Source organism: Cynocephalus volans, chromosome 15, assembly GCF_027409185.1.
Source record: "Cynocephalus volans isolate mCynVol1 chromosome 15, mCynVol1.pri, whole genome shotgun sequence".
NCBI classification, from domain to species: domain Eukaryota; kingdom Metazoa; phylum Chordata; class Mammalia; order Dermoptera; family Cynocephalidae; genus Cynocephalus; species Cynocephalus volans.
Window position 1 is genome coordinate 56,365,379 of NC_084474.1, and position 16,478 is coordinate 56,381,856.

General features: G+C 42.1%; 1 protein-coding gene across 1 annotated transcript in view; it reads right to left on the reverse strand.

Annotated features, from left to right (window-relative positions):
* Positions 1-16,478, reverse strand: part of SPAG1 (sperm associated antigen 1) — a 77,281-nt gene that overhangs the window by 15,425 nt on the left and 45,378 nt on the right. The window contains exons 10-11 of the mRNA XM_063079844.1: positions 4,246-4,569; positions 3,780-3,879 (exon numbers count right to left, since the gene is read on the reverse strand). Of these exons, the coding sequence (XP_062935914.1) occupies positions 3,780-3,879; positions 4,246-4,569 (424 nt within the window). The remainder of the gene's footprint in view (positions 1-3,779; positions 3,880-4,245; positions 4,570-16,478) is intronic.

Genomic DNA, 16,478 nt, shown 5'->3' on the forward strand with positions numbered 1-16,478 from the left:
AAAAAAAGAAAATGTGTATTATGAAAAAACTACACATGGATTTCAAAATGTTTTTGTATCAAAATAAACTTGTACTAACTTGTTATAATATATCTGAATTGGAACTAGTTTGAGGAACTAAGAAAGATAAAATATCAGTCTGAAAAGAGCCTCTATGAGAGCAACATGAATTATGCTAAAATTGAAGCAAGAAAAAATATCAAATTTATGGTGAAGCTTGGGTGGAAGAATGGTGAAATCACTGATGCTTTACAAAAAGTTTATGGGGAGAATACATCAAAGAAATCAGTTTACAAATGGATGACTCGTAAGAAAGGATGAGACAATGTTGAAGATGAAGCCCATGGCAGCAGACCACCCACATAAATTTATGAGGAAATAATTCATCTTGTTTGTGCCCTAATTAAAGAGGACTGATGATTAACAGAAGAAACAATAGCCACACCATAGGCCTCTCAATTGGTTCAGCTTACACAATTCTGACTGAAAAATTATAGTTGAGCAAACTTTCCACTCGATGGGAGCCAAAACTATTGCCCAGATCAGTTGCAGACAAGAGAATAGCTTTCAATGGAAATTTCAGACAAGTGGGATCAAGATCCTGAAACATTTTTCCAAAGAATTGTAGCAGGAGACGAAATGTGGCTTTACTAGTATGATCCTGAAGACAAAGTACAATCAAGGCCATGGCTACCAAGTGGTTCAGTCAAAGCAAAAGCACACAGGTCAAGAGCAAACGTCATGGCAACAGTTTTTTGGGATGTTCAAGGCATTTTGCATATTGACTTTCTGGGGGACCAAAAAACAACAACATTTGCTTATTACTATAATGCCTTCAGAAAGTTAGCCAAAGCTTAGCACAAAAATGCTCAAGAAAGCTTCACCAGAGAGTCCTTCACAAGGAAAATGCTCCTGCTCATTCCTCTCATCAAATAAGGTCAATTTTGCAAGAGCTTCAATGGGAAATCATTGGGTATCTACCTTACAGTCCTGATTTGGTTCCTCCTGATTTCTTTTTGTTTCCTAATCTTAAAAAGTCTTTAAAGAGCATCCATTTTTCTTTAGTTAATATAAAAGACTGCACTGACATGGTTAAATTCCCAGGACTCTCAGTTCTTCAGGGATGGCTGGTATCATGGCTTACAAACAGTGTCTTGAACTTGGAGCTTATGTTAAGAACAAAGTTTATGTTTTTTATTTTTACTTTTTAATTCCATTTTTCCACAAACTTTTTGAAGTCCCCTTGTAGAAATATGGAAATGCTGTGGTGAGGAGAGGGCTGGGCCTGGAGCCCCCTGAGGTCCTCAATTATCCCCTAAACTCCCAATACTGATTCTCCAAACATACCCCTGGAAAATTCCTATGCTCCTCAGAATCTAGACATTTAAATTCAAATGGTAGTGTTTCTCCAAAATACATAAAAAATTGTTTTCACAGGTAAAAGTTTCTCCCCTTCCTTTTATTTTAAATTTTGCCCCCATGAGTTTTGCTTTTTCAATGTTTGACTCCTGATACCATTTGTCTGGTAATAAGAGCTCATGGAACTCTCCAAAGAGTGAAGATAATTAACTGAAAAAATAAAAACAGAAAATAAAAATTATTCCTAATTCATATGGATTTAAATAAATCTATATTTCAACATGTCCACAAAAGCACACCATGGCTTCTCTGGCATTAAAACAAGTTTGAGAATCACTGCTGTGGAGCACAATCACTCCTTCCTGGGCATCATCTCCATGCCCCTTATCCGGGGATTCACAGGCCAGGTATCAAAGAAAGTTATCTAAGAGGCTGGCTGGTTAGCTCAGTTGGTAAGAAGCATGGTGCTAATAACACCAGGTCCAGGGTTCAATTCCTGTACTGGTCAGATGCCAAAAAAGAAAACAGACAAAGAAAACATCTAAATAGGTCAGTCTCTATGGCGGTCAGCACTGATCAGCAGAGCTGGATTCCTTGGCCTGGAACACAGCTCCTGTCTAAGGACACCCTACCTAAACTGGCACCTACCTCCCTCCCCGGCAGGCCATCTCTTGCTCTCTCCCATGACATGCCCCTGTTCTAGTCTCCCTGGACACCATGGCTGGAGTCCCATCTTTGACTTCTTCCTGGGTCTACACTGAAACACAGTGAATTTTAGGCAGTAAACATCTGCCTCCTTAAAAGATCTCACCAAAGGACAAAGTGAATCCACTGCTTTGCAGCAGCCCTAACTATAAGAGTTCCAAATTTTAACTAGAGTCCTGACCTCGTTCACTGTAAGAAGGCCTAAGACAAGTCTGAAAGGGAATATATTAGAAATAGATACTCGAGCTGAAAGGATGTTGCCTGCAAATCACAACATGCCTGGTATCCAACAAATTCTGGTCTTGTTGGTTAGTTATGAGCAGTGGTAAAAATGTTTAAAAACTGGCTCTCTGGGAAAAGAAAAAAGTAAAAAAGCCCAGATTTGTGGCATTTGCCAGTTTTCACGGTATTAATACTACCACTATGGCAGATTTCAAGCTACCAACTTGACATCAACCAGCTCACAAAATCCCGAAAATATAATAACTCATGTGAGCCAGCACAACCATGGATGGGGTCTAAAGTCAGGCCAAAGAGAATATAAATATTATTTATTTTTTATTTGAATATGTAAAGTTGGCAAAAAAAATCCAAGTGCCTCAGGCCTTCTTCTTAAACTGCAGGCACAGATACTGACAAGATTTACCTATACTGATAAACTGATACTGCCAATGAAAAAAATAATAAATTGTTCACCTTATAAACATAGCGTCCACATAACTTATTGTCCAAACTAGGGCTTCTGAGAGTGGACAGGGGTGATATAAACGGTTTATATGAGACAACAGGAGTAAACCAGGACTGTATTAGTCAAACCAGGACATGACTTCTTATTTTTTTAGACACACTAATAGTAGTTTCTTGCCAAAGGGCTTCTGAAGCAGGCTTATTACTTATTGGTAAAAGAGAACAATATGTTTTATTCGTGTAAATATATTCCTCCATCCCAGCAGGTAACCTATTGAGTACTATGGGTTAGTTACTACTGTGCTTCAAGGGGTACAAAGCTCTATCAGACTCCTGTTCTCAAGGAGTTTAAATCCACTGCAGTGGATGACATAAGACCTACAGGTGTGCCCAAGTGTCAGTGCAGGGCTTACAGACCTACAGATAACCAGGGAGCCTGGAGCAACCAGGAAGGCAGAGAGGACAGGCAGCTGAGCAGGGATTTCAGAAGCAAAGATGGACAGAGGGCCCTACCAACACTGGGGACACCACAGGCAAAAGCCCAGAGAACAGGGTGGACAAATGTAAGGAAGTGGTCCACTGGAGAGGACCAGTGGGAGAGGGAAGCTTGTTTTGGGGGCAATGTGGTGACAGAGAAGTTTATGATTACCTGGAAAACAATACTGAGCCTAAAAACCTGTTTGAAACAATCCGGACAAAATAATGCTTCAAGAAAAGTTATTCTGATGCCACAGTGGACCGGAACTAGTAATTAGGTTTCTCCAGCTGTCTGGGAGTGATGTGAAAAGAGTATGAATTAGGGTGGTGGCACTGGAAATGAAAAAACTTTGCACAATCTTCTGTAACTATCTTCATTCGTGTAAGAGAGAATTTATGATTTTTACATACTAATCAATTAACATACCTTAAAACTATCTGAAGAAATTAGACCGTTACGCAAAAAATTGGGTAGGATATTAATTAAACATTGCATTTATCACATTGAAATGATAACAATCTCTTGACAAACCTGAAAACATGCTGTTTACCTGTTACAATCTTGAATGCAGTCACTGCAGTTTCCTTCTTTTAAGTAACACGCTGCTCTATTTGAATATAAGATACTTAGATCATCTGCACTTTCACTTCCTAAAATCACATTTAATAATTACAGTTAAAATCCATTAGCAAAATCACAGTTACCGAATTAAAAGACAACTGAGGTCTCCTCTGGCACTGCAGTCCTACAGACTGCTGATCATGCAGAGCTCCCAGGAGCCGTCTATGTCCGCAATGGCCACAGAGGGAAAGCCCACAGGGACAGATGCCAACGTGCCCGGCCGGGCACATGCTCCTCATTCCATGGTATTGCTCACATAGGTCAAGTCGCACACCGCCCTTAGTCACCAGGAAGGAATGCCCAGATGCAAGCGCCCGTCACTCGGGAGGCGGCCTGCGCCTCTCCCGGGGACTCCCTTAGGGTCGGGTGACTGCGGCGGGGCCTGGGGAGCCTACCTGCAGGCTGCAGCTGCGCTAGCGCCGCCGAGTACTTGCGGGCCGCCTCGGCGAACTGCCCGCTTTTGAACAGCTCGTTGCCCTCGCTCTTCAGGGCGGCGGGGCCCACCGGGGCCGCGGCGGCTGCGGCGGGGTCCCGGGCGCCTCGCCCGCCGCCCGCCGCCACCGGGGTCCGCGTCCCGCCCCGCTTGGGCGCGCCGGCCCCCGGCGCCCGGCCCCGCCGCAGCGCGCCCCTGGCCGGCCGCTTGCCGCCCTCGCTCTTGCCGGTCAGCTTCTTCTGGATGTTGCCCATGGCGCGCGCGGCTCCCGCCGCCTCGGCGGCCTCTGTGGGGAAGTGGATGCGGGAAGTGAGCGTTTGCATCATCAGAAGAAACTACCGCGGAGGCCGCGGGGGCGCCCGGCGCAGAGGGCGGGCTCGCGGGGAAGCCGGGCCAGCACCGCCCCTGCGGGCGGAGCCGCGGCCCCCGACCTCCCGGGCGCGTCCGTCCTCGGAGTCTGCGTCCTCCGTCCTCCATGGCCCCTGTGGCTTCCTGAGGACACGGTTCCAGGGCTCCTGACTGAAGCCAGACCCGTATTTAACTCTTTAAATGCAGAAGGGCTTGTGACGTGAAAAGGAGCATATCAAACCCATTCCCTTCATCAAACCAAACCTAGCGAGATCTTGCAAATTACATACTTCCTTCCATTTACAACTGGTGAGTGAAGCAATGGAGTTACTGAAACTTGATCAATACAATAAGTGCACCCTAGATTAGGGTACCCTTTCCTTATTTTAGAGGATTGGGAGAAAAAGATCATTTGAAAGAAAAAGTCAAAGGGCTTTTTAAGTCATTTTAAAGTGAATTTAGTAAAGAAGTCACATAAAATAGTAACCTAGTTTTTGAGCTTAGAGGGAGCCTTAAAAACACAGTAAATTTTCCATTCCAATACCTCATTCAAACTAAAAATTCCTTTGATTCTGACTGAAAGATTTCAGATATTTATAGCTTTAATAATTGATTATTGAAATTTTAAAAAGGATAATTATTGGGTCTACTATTTTTAAATATGAACATGATGTAGAAATATTTCATTGATAGGTGTCTCATCAATATTAAAAACAAAACATCATTTCAAAGCACTGTTAAAAAGCACTTAAATACCTAGATTTCCAAGCTTTCTCTTTTAACAAATTCTAATCTGATTTTTAATGGATATACTTTTTCCATTCTCTTTCATGAATGGTATAAAGCCAAGATCTGAAGCACAAAGATGGGGGGAATAGAAAACCACAATTACCTAAGTGAAAATAAATGATCACCTTATGGCAACCACTGAGTATAAAACACATTAATTAATACCATTTTCTATACAGCAGAATAACATCCAATTTGGATCACCAACCAAAAAGGGCTTACTTTTTAAAACAATAAAAAGATTTTGTTGTAGAGAGAAATCCACAGACCAAACCCAACAGGATTATTAGAGCAAGGTTCCATTTTACATCTGGTATCTGTGACACAAATCCTCACCCAGAAACCAAATGGAAGCACAAGTCGGCATCAGCAGAAACAATGGAGACCTTACTATTATTTTCCATCTCCTTGTAGGGTATCCCCTAATGTCTGACCAATACTACCACTAAATATGCAGCTTATTTAGAACTTAGTATGGGTCAAGACCTTTACATACCTTGTCATTAATTCTCATACCAAGTATTTTCATTCCCACTTTACAAATGAGGCAACAGAGGCAAAAGGAAGAATCCACGTAAGTAAAGAGAGCTAGAAACCAGCATAACTGGGGTTTGTACTGAATACAAAACTGTACCTCTTTCCTTAAGATTGGAATGTCCCTGAACAACTTCAGCAGTATCTGGAAAGGTAAGCAGAAGCCCAAACACGAAAGACCTGTGAGTCTTGTTGGGTACCTGTGAGTCCTGTCGGGTATTGCTACCTCTGGGGCATTCCAGAGGGGCTGTTCAGGAGGTGGTTCCATATGTAGATCAGAGGAATGGCTTTATCCAGAGACAATGACTTGGGAATTGCCAGCATATAAAGATCATACAAGTTTGGGTGTGGATGGGAGCCTCCCAAGGATCCCTGAAAAATATAAACACTTAAAGGATGAGCAGAGGAAGAACCTCTAATGTAAATGGAGGAATGCCTATAAATGAGAGAAAACCAGGAGGGTGTAATGCCTCAGAAACCAAGAGTATTTCAGAAAGAAAGGAGTCAACCATAACAAACATAAAAGCAAGTCAACTGTAGTCTTGGATCAGATAGTTGGGGTAATTGGTAGATGCAAAAATCCTCAATAAAACTAGCTAACTTGATTCTTCCTCTGCTCATCCTTTAAGTGTTCGTTTTTTTCAGGGATCAATTAATGCCAGCACACCACATTAACAGAACAAAAGAAAAAAACACATAATCATCACAATTGATGCTGAAAAGACATTGGACAAAATGCAACACCCTTTCATGATTAAAAAACACTCAGAAAACTAGGAACACAAGTGAAATTCCTCAATATGATAAAGTACATTGTAAAAAAACCACAGCTACCATCATATTCAATGACGGAAAAATAAAAGCTTTCCCTCAAAGATCAGCAACAAGACGAAGTTGCCCATTTTCACCAGTGCTATTCAATACTGTACTAGAAGTAGCTTGATCACTTAGGTAAGAAAATGAAATAAAAGGTACCCATATTGGAAAGGAAGAAGTAAAACTACCCCTATTTGTAAATGACATGATCCTATATATACAGAAAATTCCAAAGAATCAACCAAAAAAAACCCACAAAAAAATCCCCAAAAACTCTAGTGGAGCTAATAAACAAATTCAGCAAAGTTGCAGGGTATAAGATCAACCCACAAAGATTAGTATTTCTGTACACCAGCAATGAACAGTCCAAAATGGAAATTAAGAAAATTCTATTTATAATAGCATCGGAGCTAGCCAGTTAGCTTAGTTGGTTAGTATGTGGTACTAATAACAACAAGGTCTAGGGTTCGATCCCTGTACCAGCAGCAAAAAAAAAAAATATATCTATATCTATATCTATATCTATATATCTATATATATATATATATATAAAATAGCATCCAAAAGAGTCTGGCCAGTTAGCTCAGTTGGTTAGAGCACAGTGTCATAACACCAAGGTCAAGGGTTTGGGTCCCTGTACCAGCAAGCCACCAAAAAAACAAAAACAAAACAAACAAACAAAAAAAAAGATAATGAAACTTAGGAATGAATTTAACCAACCAAAGAGATAAAAGACTTGTACAGTGAAGACTAAAAAATATTGCTGAAAAAAATTAAAGATGACAAATAAACGGAAAGCCATCATGTGATCATGAATAGAAAGACTTAAAGTTGTTAAGATTAAGATGTCAATACTACCCACACCAATCTACAGATTCAACATAATCTCTATCAAAAATTTTTTGCAGAAATGGAAAAGACAATTCTTAAATTCATATGGAATTGTAAGGAGTCCAGAACAGTCAAAACGATCTGGAAAAAAAAGAACAAAATTGAAGAGTTCATACTTCTTGAATTCAAAACTTACTAAAAACTACAGCAATCAAAACAGTGTGGCACTGGCATAAGGACAGACACATAGACCAATAGATTAGAATTTAGAGTCCAGAAATAAACCCATATATCTATGGCCAATTGATTCTTGACAAGGGTCCCAAGTCTATTCAATAGGGAAAGAACAGTTTCTTTAACAAATGATGCTAGGAAAACTTGATTTCCATTTGCTAATCACAAACAAAAACACCCCAAACTAAGTCGGACCTCCATCTTACACCATATATAAGAATTAATCAAAATGGATCAATGACTAAATGTAAGAACTAAAATCATAATAATCTTAGAAAACATAGAGGTAAAACTTCACAACCTTAGATCTGACAATAGATTAATTCTTATATATGACACCAAAAGCACAAGCAACAAAAGAAAAAATAGATAAATTGAACTTTATCAAAATTAAAAACTTTTGTGCGTCAAAGGAAATTACCAAGAAAGTAAAAAGACAAACCACAGAATGGGAAAAATGTTTACAAATTATATATCTGATAAAGTTCTAGTATCCAGAAAATATAAAGAATGCTTACAACTCAACAATAAAAAAACAAATAACCCAATTAAAAAAATGGGCAAAGGACTTGAATAGACATTTCTCCAAATACATACAAATGGCTAACAAGCACATGAAATTATGGTCAACATAATTAGTTATTAGGGAAATGCAAATCAAAACCATATGGAAATACCACTTTATACTTATTAAGATGGCTATAATCAAAAAGACAGACAATAACAAGTGTTGACAAGGATGTGGAGAAATTGGAACCCTCATATGTTCCTGGTGGGAATCTAAAATGGTATAGCCACTTTAGAAAACAGTCAGCAGTTCCTCAAGATGTTAAACATAGACTTACCACATAAACCAGAAATTCTACTCCCAATTAACCCAAGAAAATTTAAAACATCTGTTCAGACAAAAATTTGTACATAAATGTTCATGACGGCATCATTCATAATAGCCAAAAAGTAAAAACTACCCAAATGTCCACCAACAGATGAATAAAGATGTCAGGTCAGCTGCCAGCTGACCCAAACAGCCCTAGCCTCATTCCTTTTGGTGGGCGAGAGAATGGCCCAGATTACTCTTTCCCTCTGGTCCCCTTTGGAAGGAGACGGGGGAAGAGAGCCGTGAAGAGAGGTGAGCACAGCCACCAGCCCCAACCAGCCCAGTTAAAGGACACTCAGACACGGCAGGGGTTCTGTCAAGCAGTTCCGTTTATTATCACACAAGCACTTGCTTTTAAAGCAAATGGGGAAGGGAGGTTTTTACATCCTCCAATCAGCTTAAAGTTTACAAGAGCATGCATCCTGTCTCAATGCCTAGCTATTGCAATCACTCAGTGTTCACGAGCATGGAAGCGCGTATTTGGCCAATAAGGGCTAAGGCAAGGTTCCTGCAGAAACTCCCACCCTACTTCCTCCTGGCACCGTCTTAGGCTGCCACGTTAATACGCCCTTGTGGGCCCATAATGGCGTTGCTTGTAATGTCACTTAAGGTGGCGTTAGTTTTTAAGGCCCGACATAAAGAAAATGTAGCATTATCCATACAATGGAGTATTATTTGTACATAAAAAAGAATAGAGTACTGATACTTGCTGCAGCATGAATGAACCCTGAAAACATTAAGCTAAGCAAAAGAAGACAGATGCAAAAGGATACACATTGTATGATTCCATTTAAACAGAATATTCACAATACACAAATCCATAGAAACAAAAGATCAGTGGTTCCCAAGAGTCAAGGGAAGGGCAGAATGGGGAATAACTCTCAATAGGTATTGGATTTATTTTTGAGAAGATCAAAATGTTCTGGAATTTGGGGATGGCCTGTGGCTCACTTGGGAGAGTGTGGTGCTGATAACACCAAAGCCATGGGTTCAGTTCCCTATATAGGGATGGCCAGTTAGCTCACTTGGGAGAGCGTGGTGCTGACAACACCAAGTCAAGGGTTAAGATCCCCTTACAGGTCATCTTAAAAAAAAAAAAAAAAGTTCTGGAATTAGTCATGATAGTTGTACAACCTTGTGAATACACTAAAATCTACTGAATTGTAAAAGGATGAATTTAGTGTGATGCTGATAACACCAAGGTCAAGGGTTTGGATCCCCTTATGGGCCAGCTACCAAAAAAATTTATAATAAAAATAAATAAAAAGGATGAATTTTATGATATATGAGTTATATCTCGATTTTTTTTCTTTTTTTCTTTTTAAATTTTATTTTATTTATTGAATCGAAATCGATTATACATATTTTGGGGGTTCAACATTGAGATATGTTGATCAAATCAATATTACTAGCATATGTATTGTTACAAATCATAATTATGCTTTATGCCCCTTGTCCAATCTCTCCCCTTCCTCCATTCCCTCCACCTCCCCCCTCTAATTACCCTAGATTTCTTCTCTCCTTCTGAAAGAATCATGGTTATTCTGTTAATTTGTTGCCTAGATGATCTGTCCAATGCTGAGAGATGTGATCGGGTCCCCCAATATTATCATAGAGCAGATGCTGCTTCTGTCATTTTGAAATGGGCTTGGTGGAAAGAGACATCCTCTTCTTTTCTTTGACTCTGCTGGTGACTCTCCTTGTGTGAACGCACTCTAGTGGTTGGTGGACCATTTGCGACAGCAGCCATGGTTATTACGGAAGCTGCAGTGGGCCACCTACATGGAGGTACTGTTTCTGGTATGCTCCTTGGCACTGGTGGTATGCCTGGTTGTGGAGTGTGTCAGGTCCCCTTCTCCATGTCTCTGGTCTCTGGGCAGGCCCCAAGTCACTGGTGCCATGTGCCAGGTTGTGGGAGGTGTGTCCAGTCCCCTTCTCCATGCTTCGGGACACCAGGCGGGCCCCGAGGCACTGGCACCGTGTGCCTGGTTGTGCAAGAGAGGTCCAGTCCCCTTCTCCATGCCCCAGGTCTCTGGGTGGGCCCTGAGGGACTGGTGTGGCATGTCTAGTTGTGGGAGGAGGGTCCAGTCCCTGTCTCCAGGCCCCAGGTGGGCCCTGAGGCACTGGCATGGTGTGCCTGGTTGTGGGAGGGCGGTCCGGTCCCCTTCTCCATGCCTTGGGTCCCCCGGCAGGCCCCTAGGTACTGGCGTGGTGTGCCTGGTTGTGGAGAGAGGTCTGGTCCCCTTTTCCATGCCTTGGGTCCCTGGGCAGGCCCTGAGGAACTGGCATGGTGTGCCTGGATGGGAGAGAGAGGTCCGGTCCCCTTCTCCATGCCCTAGGTCCCTGGGCAGGCCCCAAGGCACTAGCACGGTGTGCCTGGTTGTGGGAGAGAGGTCCGGTCCCCTTCTCCATTCCCTGGGTCCCTGGGTGGGCTCCAAGATGCTGGCATGGTGTGCCTGGTTGTAGCAGGGTGGTCCAGTCTCCTTCTCCATGCCCTGGGTCCGTGGGCAGGCCCTGAGGCACTAGCATGGTGTGCCTGGTTGTGGGAGTAGGGTCTGGTCCCCGGCTCCATACCTCAGGTCACTAGGCAGGACCTAAGGTGCTGGCTAGGTGTGCCTGGTTGTGGGAGAGAGGTCCCCTTCTCTATACCTCGGGTCCCCAGGCAGGCTCTGAGGTGCTGGCATGGTGTGCCTGGTTGTGAAAGAGAGGTCCAGTCCCCTTCTCCTTGCCTCGGGTCACTGGGCAGGCCCCGAGGTGCTGGCGTGGTGTGCCTGGCTGTGGGAGGAGGGTCCAGTCCCCTTCTCCGTGCCTCGGGTCCCCATGCTGGCCCCGAGGCACTGGCACAGTTTGCCAGGAAGTGAAAGTGGGGCCCGTCCCTGGATCCAAGCCTCCAGTTCACAGGCAGGCCCCAAGGTGCTGGTGGTGTGCCTGGGCCAGAACTAATTTTTTGTCCTTTGCTTCTAACACAGGGGAACTTCCTGTGGGAATCTGTACTTGAGCTGCTTGGTTGTTTAAATTGCTGCTTTGCTGCTGTTTCTTTAGGGAAGGCTTTTTGTGCAGCTCAGGGTTTAGTGGTTGATCTTATAGGTACTTCCAGCTCTCCATAGACCTGGCGGATCTGTGTTCTGTAGAATCTCTGATCTGGGCCTGAGTCTTTTCATCAAACTGCACCCCATGCAATTCTGTATTCCTGACCAGTCTCCTCTGAGTGGTCCTGTGCTGACTGGGGGACAGGTCTGTCCTTGCTGTGTCCCAGTGTTCTCCTGGTGAGCCTGTCTCCCCCACCGCCCACACTCCAAACACCTCCCATGGGACCGGCACAGTGCCATCCCTTACAATAAATCACCAGCCTCTGAGTGGCTCCCTTTTTCTGGTTTTTCTTGCTCCTCACCCCTGCGTGGGTCCATGGGAACCTTATTAGCGGTCTTGCTGCCTCCTAGTAACTCCCTCTGAAGGGCACAGCTGTGGCTTCTGCCGGCTCCTGCTCCATGCGCTCAGCAGCTCGAGCCTTAAAGCAGCCGCGGCCCAAAATGCTCAGAGCAGCTTTTTCTTTCTCTCATCGTAGCTTCTCCCCCTTCTCCGTAGGTCTCTCCTCCTCTTCCCTTGAGCTCCAGCAGCCCCAGCTTGGCTGATGTTACATTTTTATAGTTGTAAATTGGTTGATTTGAAGGAGAGAGTGACGCTGGGGACCGTTTATTCTGCCATCTTGACCAGAACTTCCTATATCTCAATTTTTAAAAAAGAGTGTTGGGGGCTGGCCAGTTAGCACAGCTGGTTAAAGCACAGTGTTAGAATACCAAGGCCCAGGGTTCGTATCCCTATACCAGCCAGCTGCCAGAAAAAGTAAAAAAATAAGAATAAAGTGTTTATTTCACCTTACCCTTAACAACAAAGGATATTCTCTCTCTTTTTCTATCTTGGCTAATTAGGAGGAAAAAAGGAATCTATATTTAATTTTCATTTTTTAATAGCAATAAAAATTTTTTGATCATTTATACTTCATCAGTGTTTTCTCTGTTCACATGCTCTGCCCATTTTTGAACTGTCTTTTCATCTTTTTGTTACTGTTTTGTAAATTTTCATATTATGAGGTTATCAACAATTTGCCATTTTTCCTAGTCTGTCATTTGCCTTTTAGTTTTTTTATGGCACCTACAGGTTTTTCATTTTTACATAATCAGAATTATTCACCTTTGTCTTTATAATTTTGTTTGTTGTTTTAACTCTTACAAATGCTCACCTTTGGGCCCCGCCCCAGGGCCCAAGGTATAGAGTGGAGACCTGACCCCTCCTACAACCAGGCACACCACCAGCACCAAGGAGCATACCAAAAACATCACTTCCATGTGGGTGGCCCACCACAGCCACCACAATAACCACAGCTGCTGCGAAAGTGGTGGCTAGACGTCACAACCACCATGCAAATGGTCCACCAGCCACTGGAATGCATTGACTGGAGAATGTCCAGCAGAGACCAAAGAAAAGAAGGGGATGTCTCTCTCCACAAAGCCCATTCCAGAGTGACAGAAAAAGCAACTGTTCTATGATAATATTGGAGTAGCTGAACACATCTCTCAGCATTGGACAGATCATCTAGCCAACAAATCAACAGAATAACCATTACTCTTTCAGAAGGAGAGAGATATCTAGGGTTATCAGGGGTAGGAGGGGGGAGGGAGAGATTGGACAAGGGGCATAAAGAATAAGTACAATTTGTAACAATATATATACTAGTAATATTAATTTGATCAACATATGTCAACACTGAACCCTTAAAATATGTATAATCAATTATGATTCAACAAAAAAATTAAAAAATAAAGAAATGTCCACCTTCCATTCTAGGACAAGCGAAATGCTTATCTATATTTTATTCTTCTGTTTATGAGTAACTTTAATCTTCTTATATTTCATATTTAAGTGGGGAATAAGCAAGAGCACTACAAGGGGCTAGGCACTCACTTTCCTCTGATTGCTTCTCACAGACTCTATAAGGAGATAGATGGAATAAATACCAAAGTCTCTAACAGCTACAGTTGTATGATGATGACCATTTCTCTTAAATGATCTCTTCTACAGAAGGAAAACACAAATAGATGGAGAGCTTCTGAGAAAAAGCCCCAGATCTAACCATCCTGGCAAACAGGCAGGTATTTCTTGATAATAGTCCTTAGTAAGAGAGGTGATGAACACCTATCAGTTGTCTCATCTCAGTACCTGACACGGAATAGGCACTCAAGAATTGTCAGTTGTTAATTTAAGTCCACTGTTTATGTTATACCTCAGTCTGGATGAACTGGACCTGGCCAACCCAGGTGGAGCTTGTAAAGGGGCCACATTATCAATCAAGGTTACAAAACACTAATTGCTGCATTTTTCCGTCATCCTCAGGGCTTCCTGGAACATTTCTCATAATTACTAGTGATTCTTTCTTGGAATGTGGTGAGAAGGGGAACACATGCAAAGATTCCAACTTGATAACTTCCCTCTGGGCTTTATTTTCCTAAAAGTGGCCTGGATTGCTTCTCTCATGTCCAAAGCTCTAGGACCTCTTTTTACATGTCATCTAACAATGTAACTTGGTAGAGATGAGCAGAACCTAGTTCAACTGATTTCATTTCATTTTGGGATGAAACGATTACTTTTAAATTTCCAAATATGTATTCTACTTCAGGCTGATTTGTCTTCCTGTTTGTTAAATAAGAATTATAGGAGGCTTGGGCTGGCTGATTAGCTCAGTTGGTTAGAGCATTGCCCTATAACACCACGGTCATGGGTTCAGATCCCCATGCCAGCCAGCCAGAAAACAAAAACAAAAAACAGAATTAGAGGCCAATAAGATAAAACAAAAGAAACAGCAACAAAGAATTACAGAAGGCCATTGTTTTGGACTACATTCTTGCACTAGGCTCCAAAAGGCCAGACTAAAGAATCAAAACAGAGTCACCTCTGGCTAAAGTTCCACATCACCAAACCCAAACTAAGTTGTTGCTTTACCTTCCAAGAAATCAGGAAAGAGAGATAACGGCCAGTTTCCCAAACAGGCCAGTTTATATCTTCAATAAGCATGATAGTGAAGTTCCCTCTCCTTTAATCCTTACAGAAAAAGGAGTAACCTGATGTTAACTCGTCAGCTATTTTTCCATTGTTCTGTCTCCTCCTTTCCAACTTAAAAAGTAAGTAACTTTGAAATGACCAATCTGCTTTTTGTTCTTTGTGTCTGCTTTTTTCAGCCCTGTTTCTGTGTATAAAGCCCAACCTCTTAAGATCAGCTCATTGGAACACTTACTCTATTTTATGGAATGACCGATTCTAGAATTGTAATAAAGCCAACTTAGATCTTTAAATTTGTTGTAATGTTGTCCTTTGACATTACATAAGAAAACTAAAATATATACTCTTTCTATCAATATATTTTTGTTTTCTGAATCTTACATATTTCATATATTCCCTAATCTACAAAATAATTATGGGGTAAGGCATGAAGGACAAGATCAGAAATGGTTCTCTTAAAGCTCTGGCTGTTTGGAGATCTGAATGGGAAAACTGCTTCTCTTTGGGACTGATCTTAGGAATAACCACCTAACTTAGAGAAAAATATCTTATCAATTTATTAAATGATGTTACACTACAATAATCCTGACTCAGATTTCTAATCACAGAAGTGGTATTAGTGCATTTTTTTACATGATTACCGCTTTCCTGCTTAACTCCATTTGTGAGGAAGGCCTTTTAGTTTCAAAAATGATCACCGTAGTTTTTAACTCACTTGGTCCTCAACATAAGTTCAGTTTCTGATAAGAGTTCTTAGTGAGCACAGAAGTGGAAAACACCAAATTATCTCTGTTTCTTTGACAATGTTGCCAGGGTTTTACTCTCTTACTTGGCATCCAAGAACCACTTTTAAAGGACAGACTTGGGAGTCACACAGATTTGGGACCATATCCCAACCATGTAACTTATAACCTGTGCCAATGTGGTGTAGAAAAAAATATAACTTTAACATGTTTAATTTGCTTCTGTATTTGATGCTTGCTAAAGATGAGAAAACATAACTAATGCCATTTTAAGTAAGGCAGGCCCAGACACATTAAATTCCAGGAAGGGAGTAAAACACCACCCGGTTCCAGGAACTGACCAGTTCCTTATCTAGAGGCCACCTGGCCACAAGGAAGATAAATGATTGGGAAATACACTATTCCTTATTGGTGTGCCAGCCCGCTAAAGCCCACCAATAAATCCAAAGGTCACCTCTGATAACCTGTAAACAGTAAACAACTCATCCTGTTGCCAAAGTCTGCCTAAAAAAATACTCTATAAAAAGTGCTTGTGTTAAGGGTTCAGGGTCGCTTTTGTCTTGAATGCTGAGTGACCCCAGCATGCTGGAATAAACTCCTTTTGCTTGATTGCATCGGTCTCTGTCTCATGGTCTTTGTGAGGTGAGCCATCCCGACATGTGGGGTTTGTGCATGGTGCACCGATCTTACATTTTTGGTGCATTGGCCAGGAATCAGCTCTCTCTGGGACCAGAGACTAGAGAACGGAGGATCGCTCGAGCAGGTACTGTGGTTGCCTGTCTGTCCGTCTTTGTGTCTTTGTTGTCTACTGTAATCTGGTTTCGGCTTTTCGGTGGCTCTGGGAGGGAGTCATCGGTCTGGTTTTAGTTTTTTGGTGGCTCTGGGAAAGAGTCATTGGTCTGGTTTTAGTTTTTCGGTGGCTCCGGGAGGGAGTCATCGGTCTGGTTTTAGTTTTTCAGTGGCTCCGGG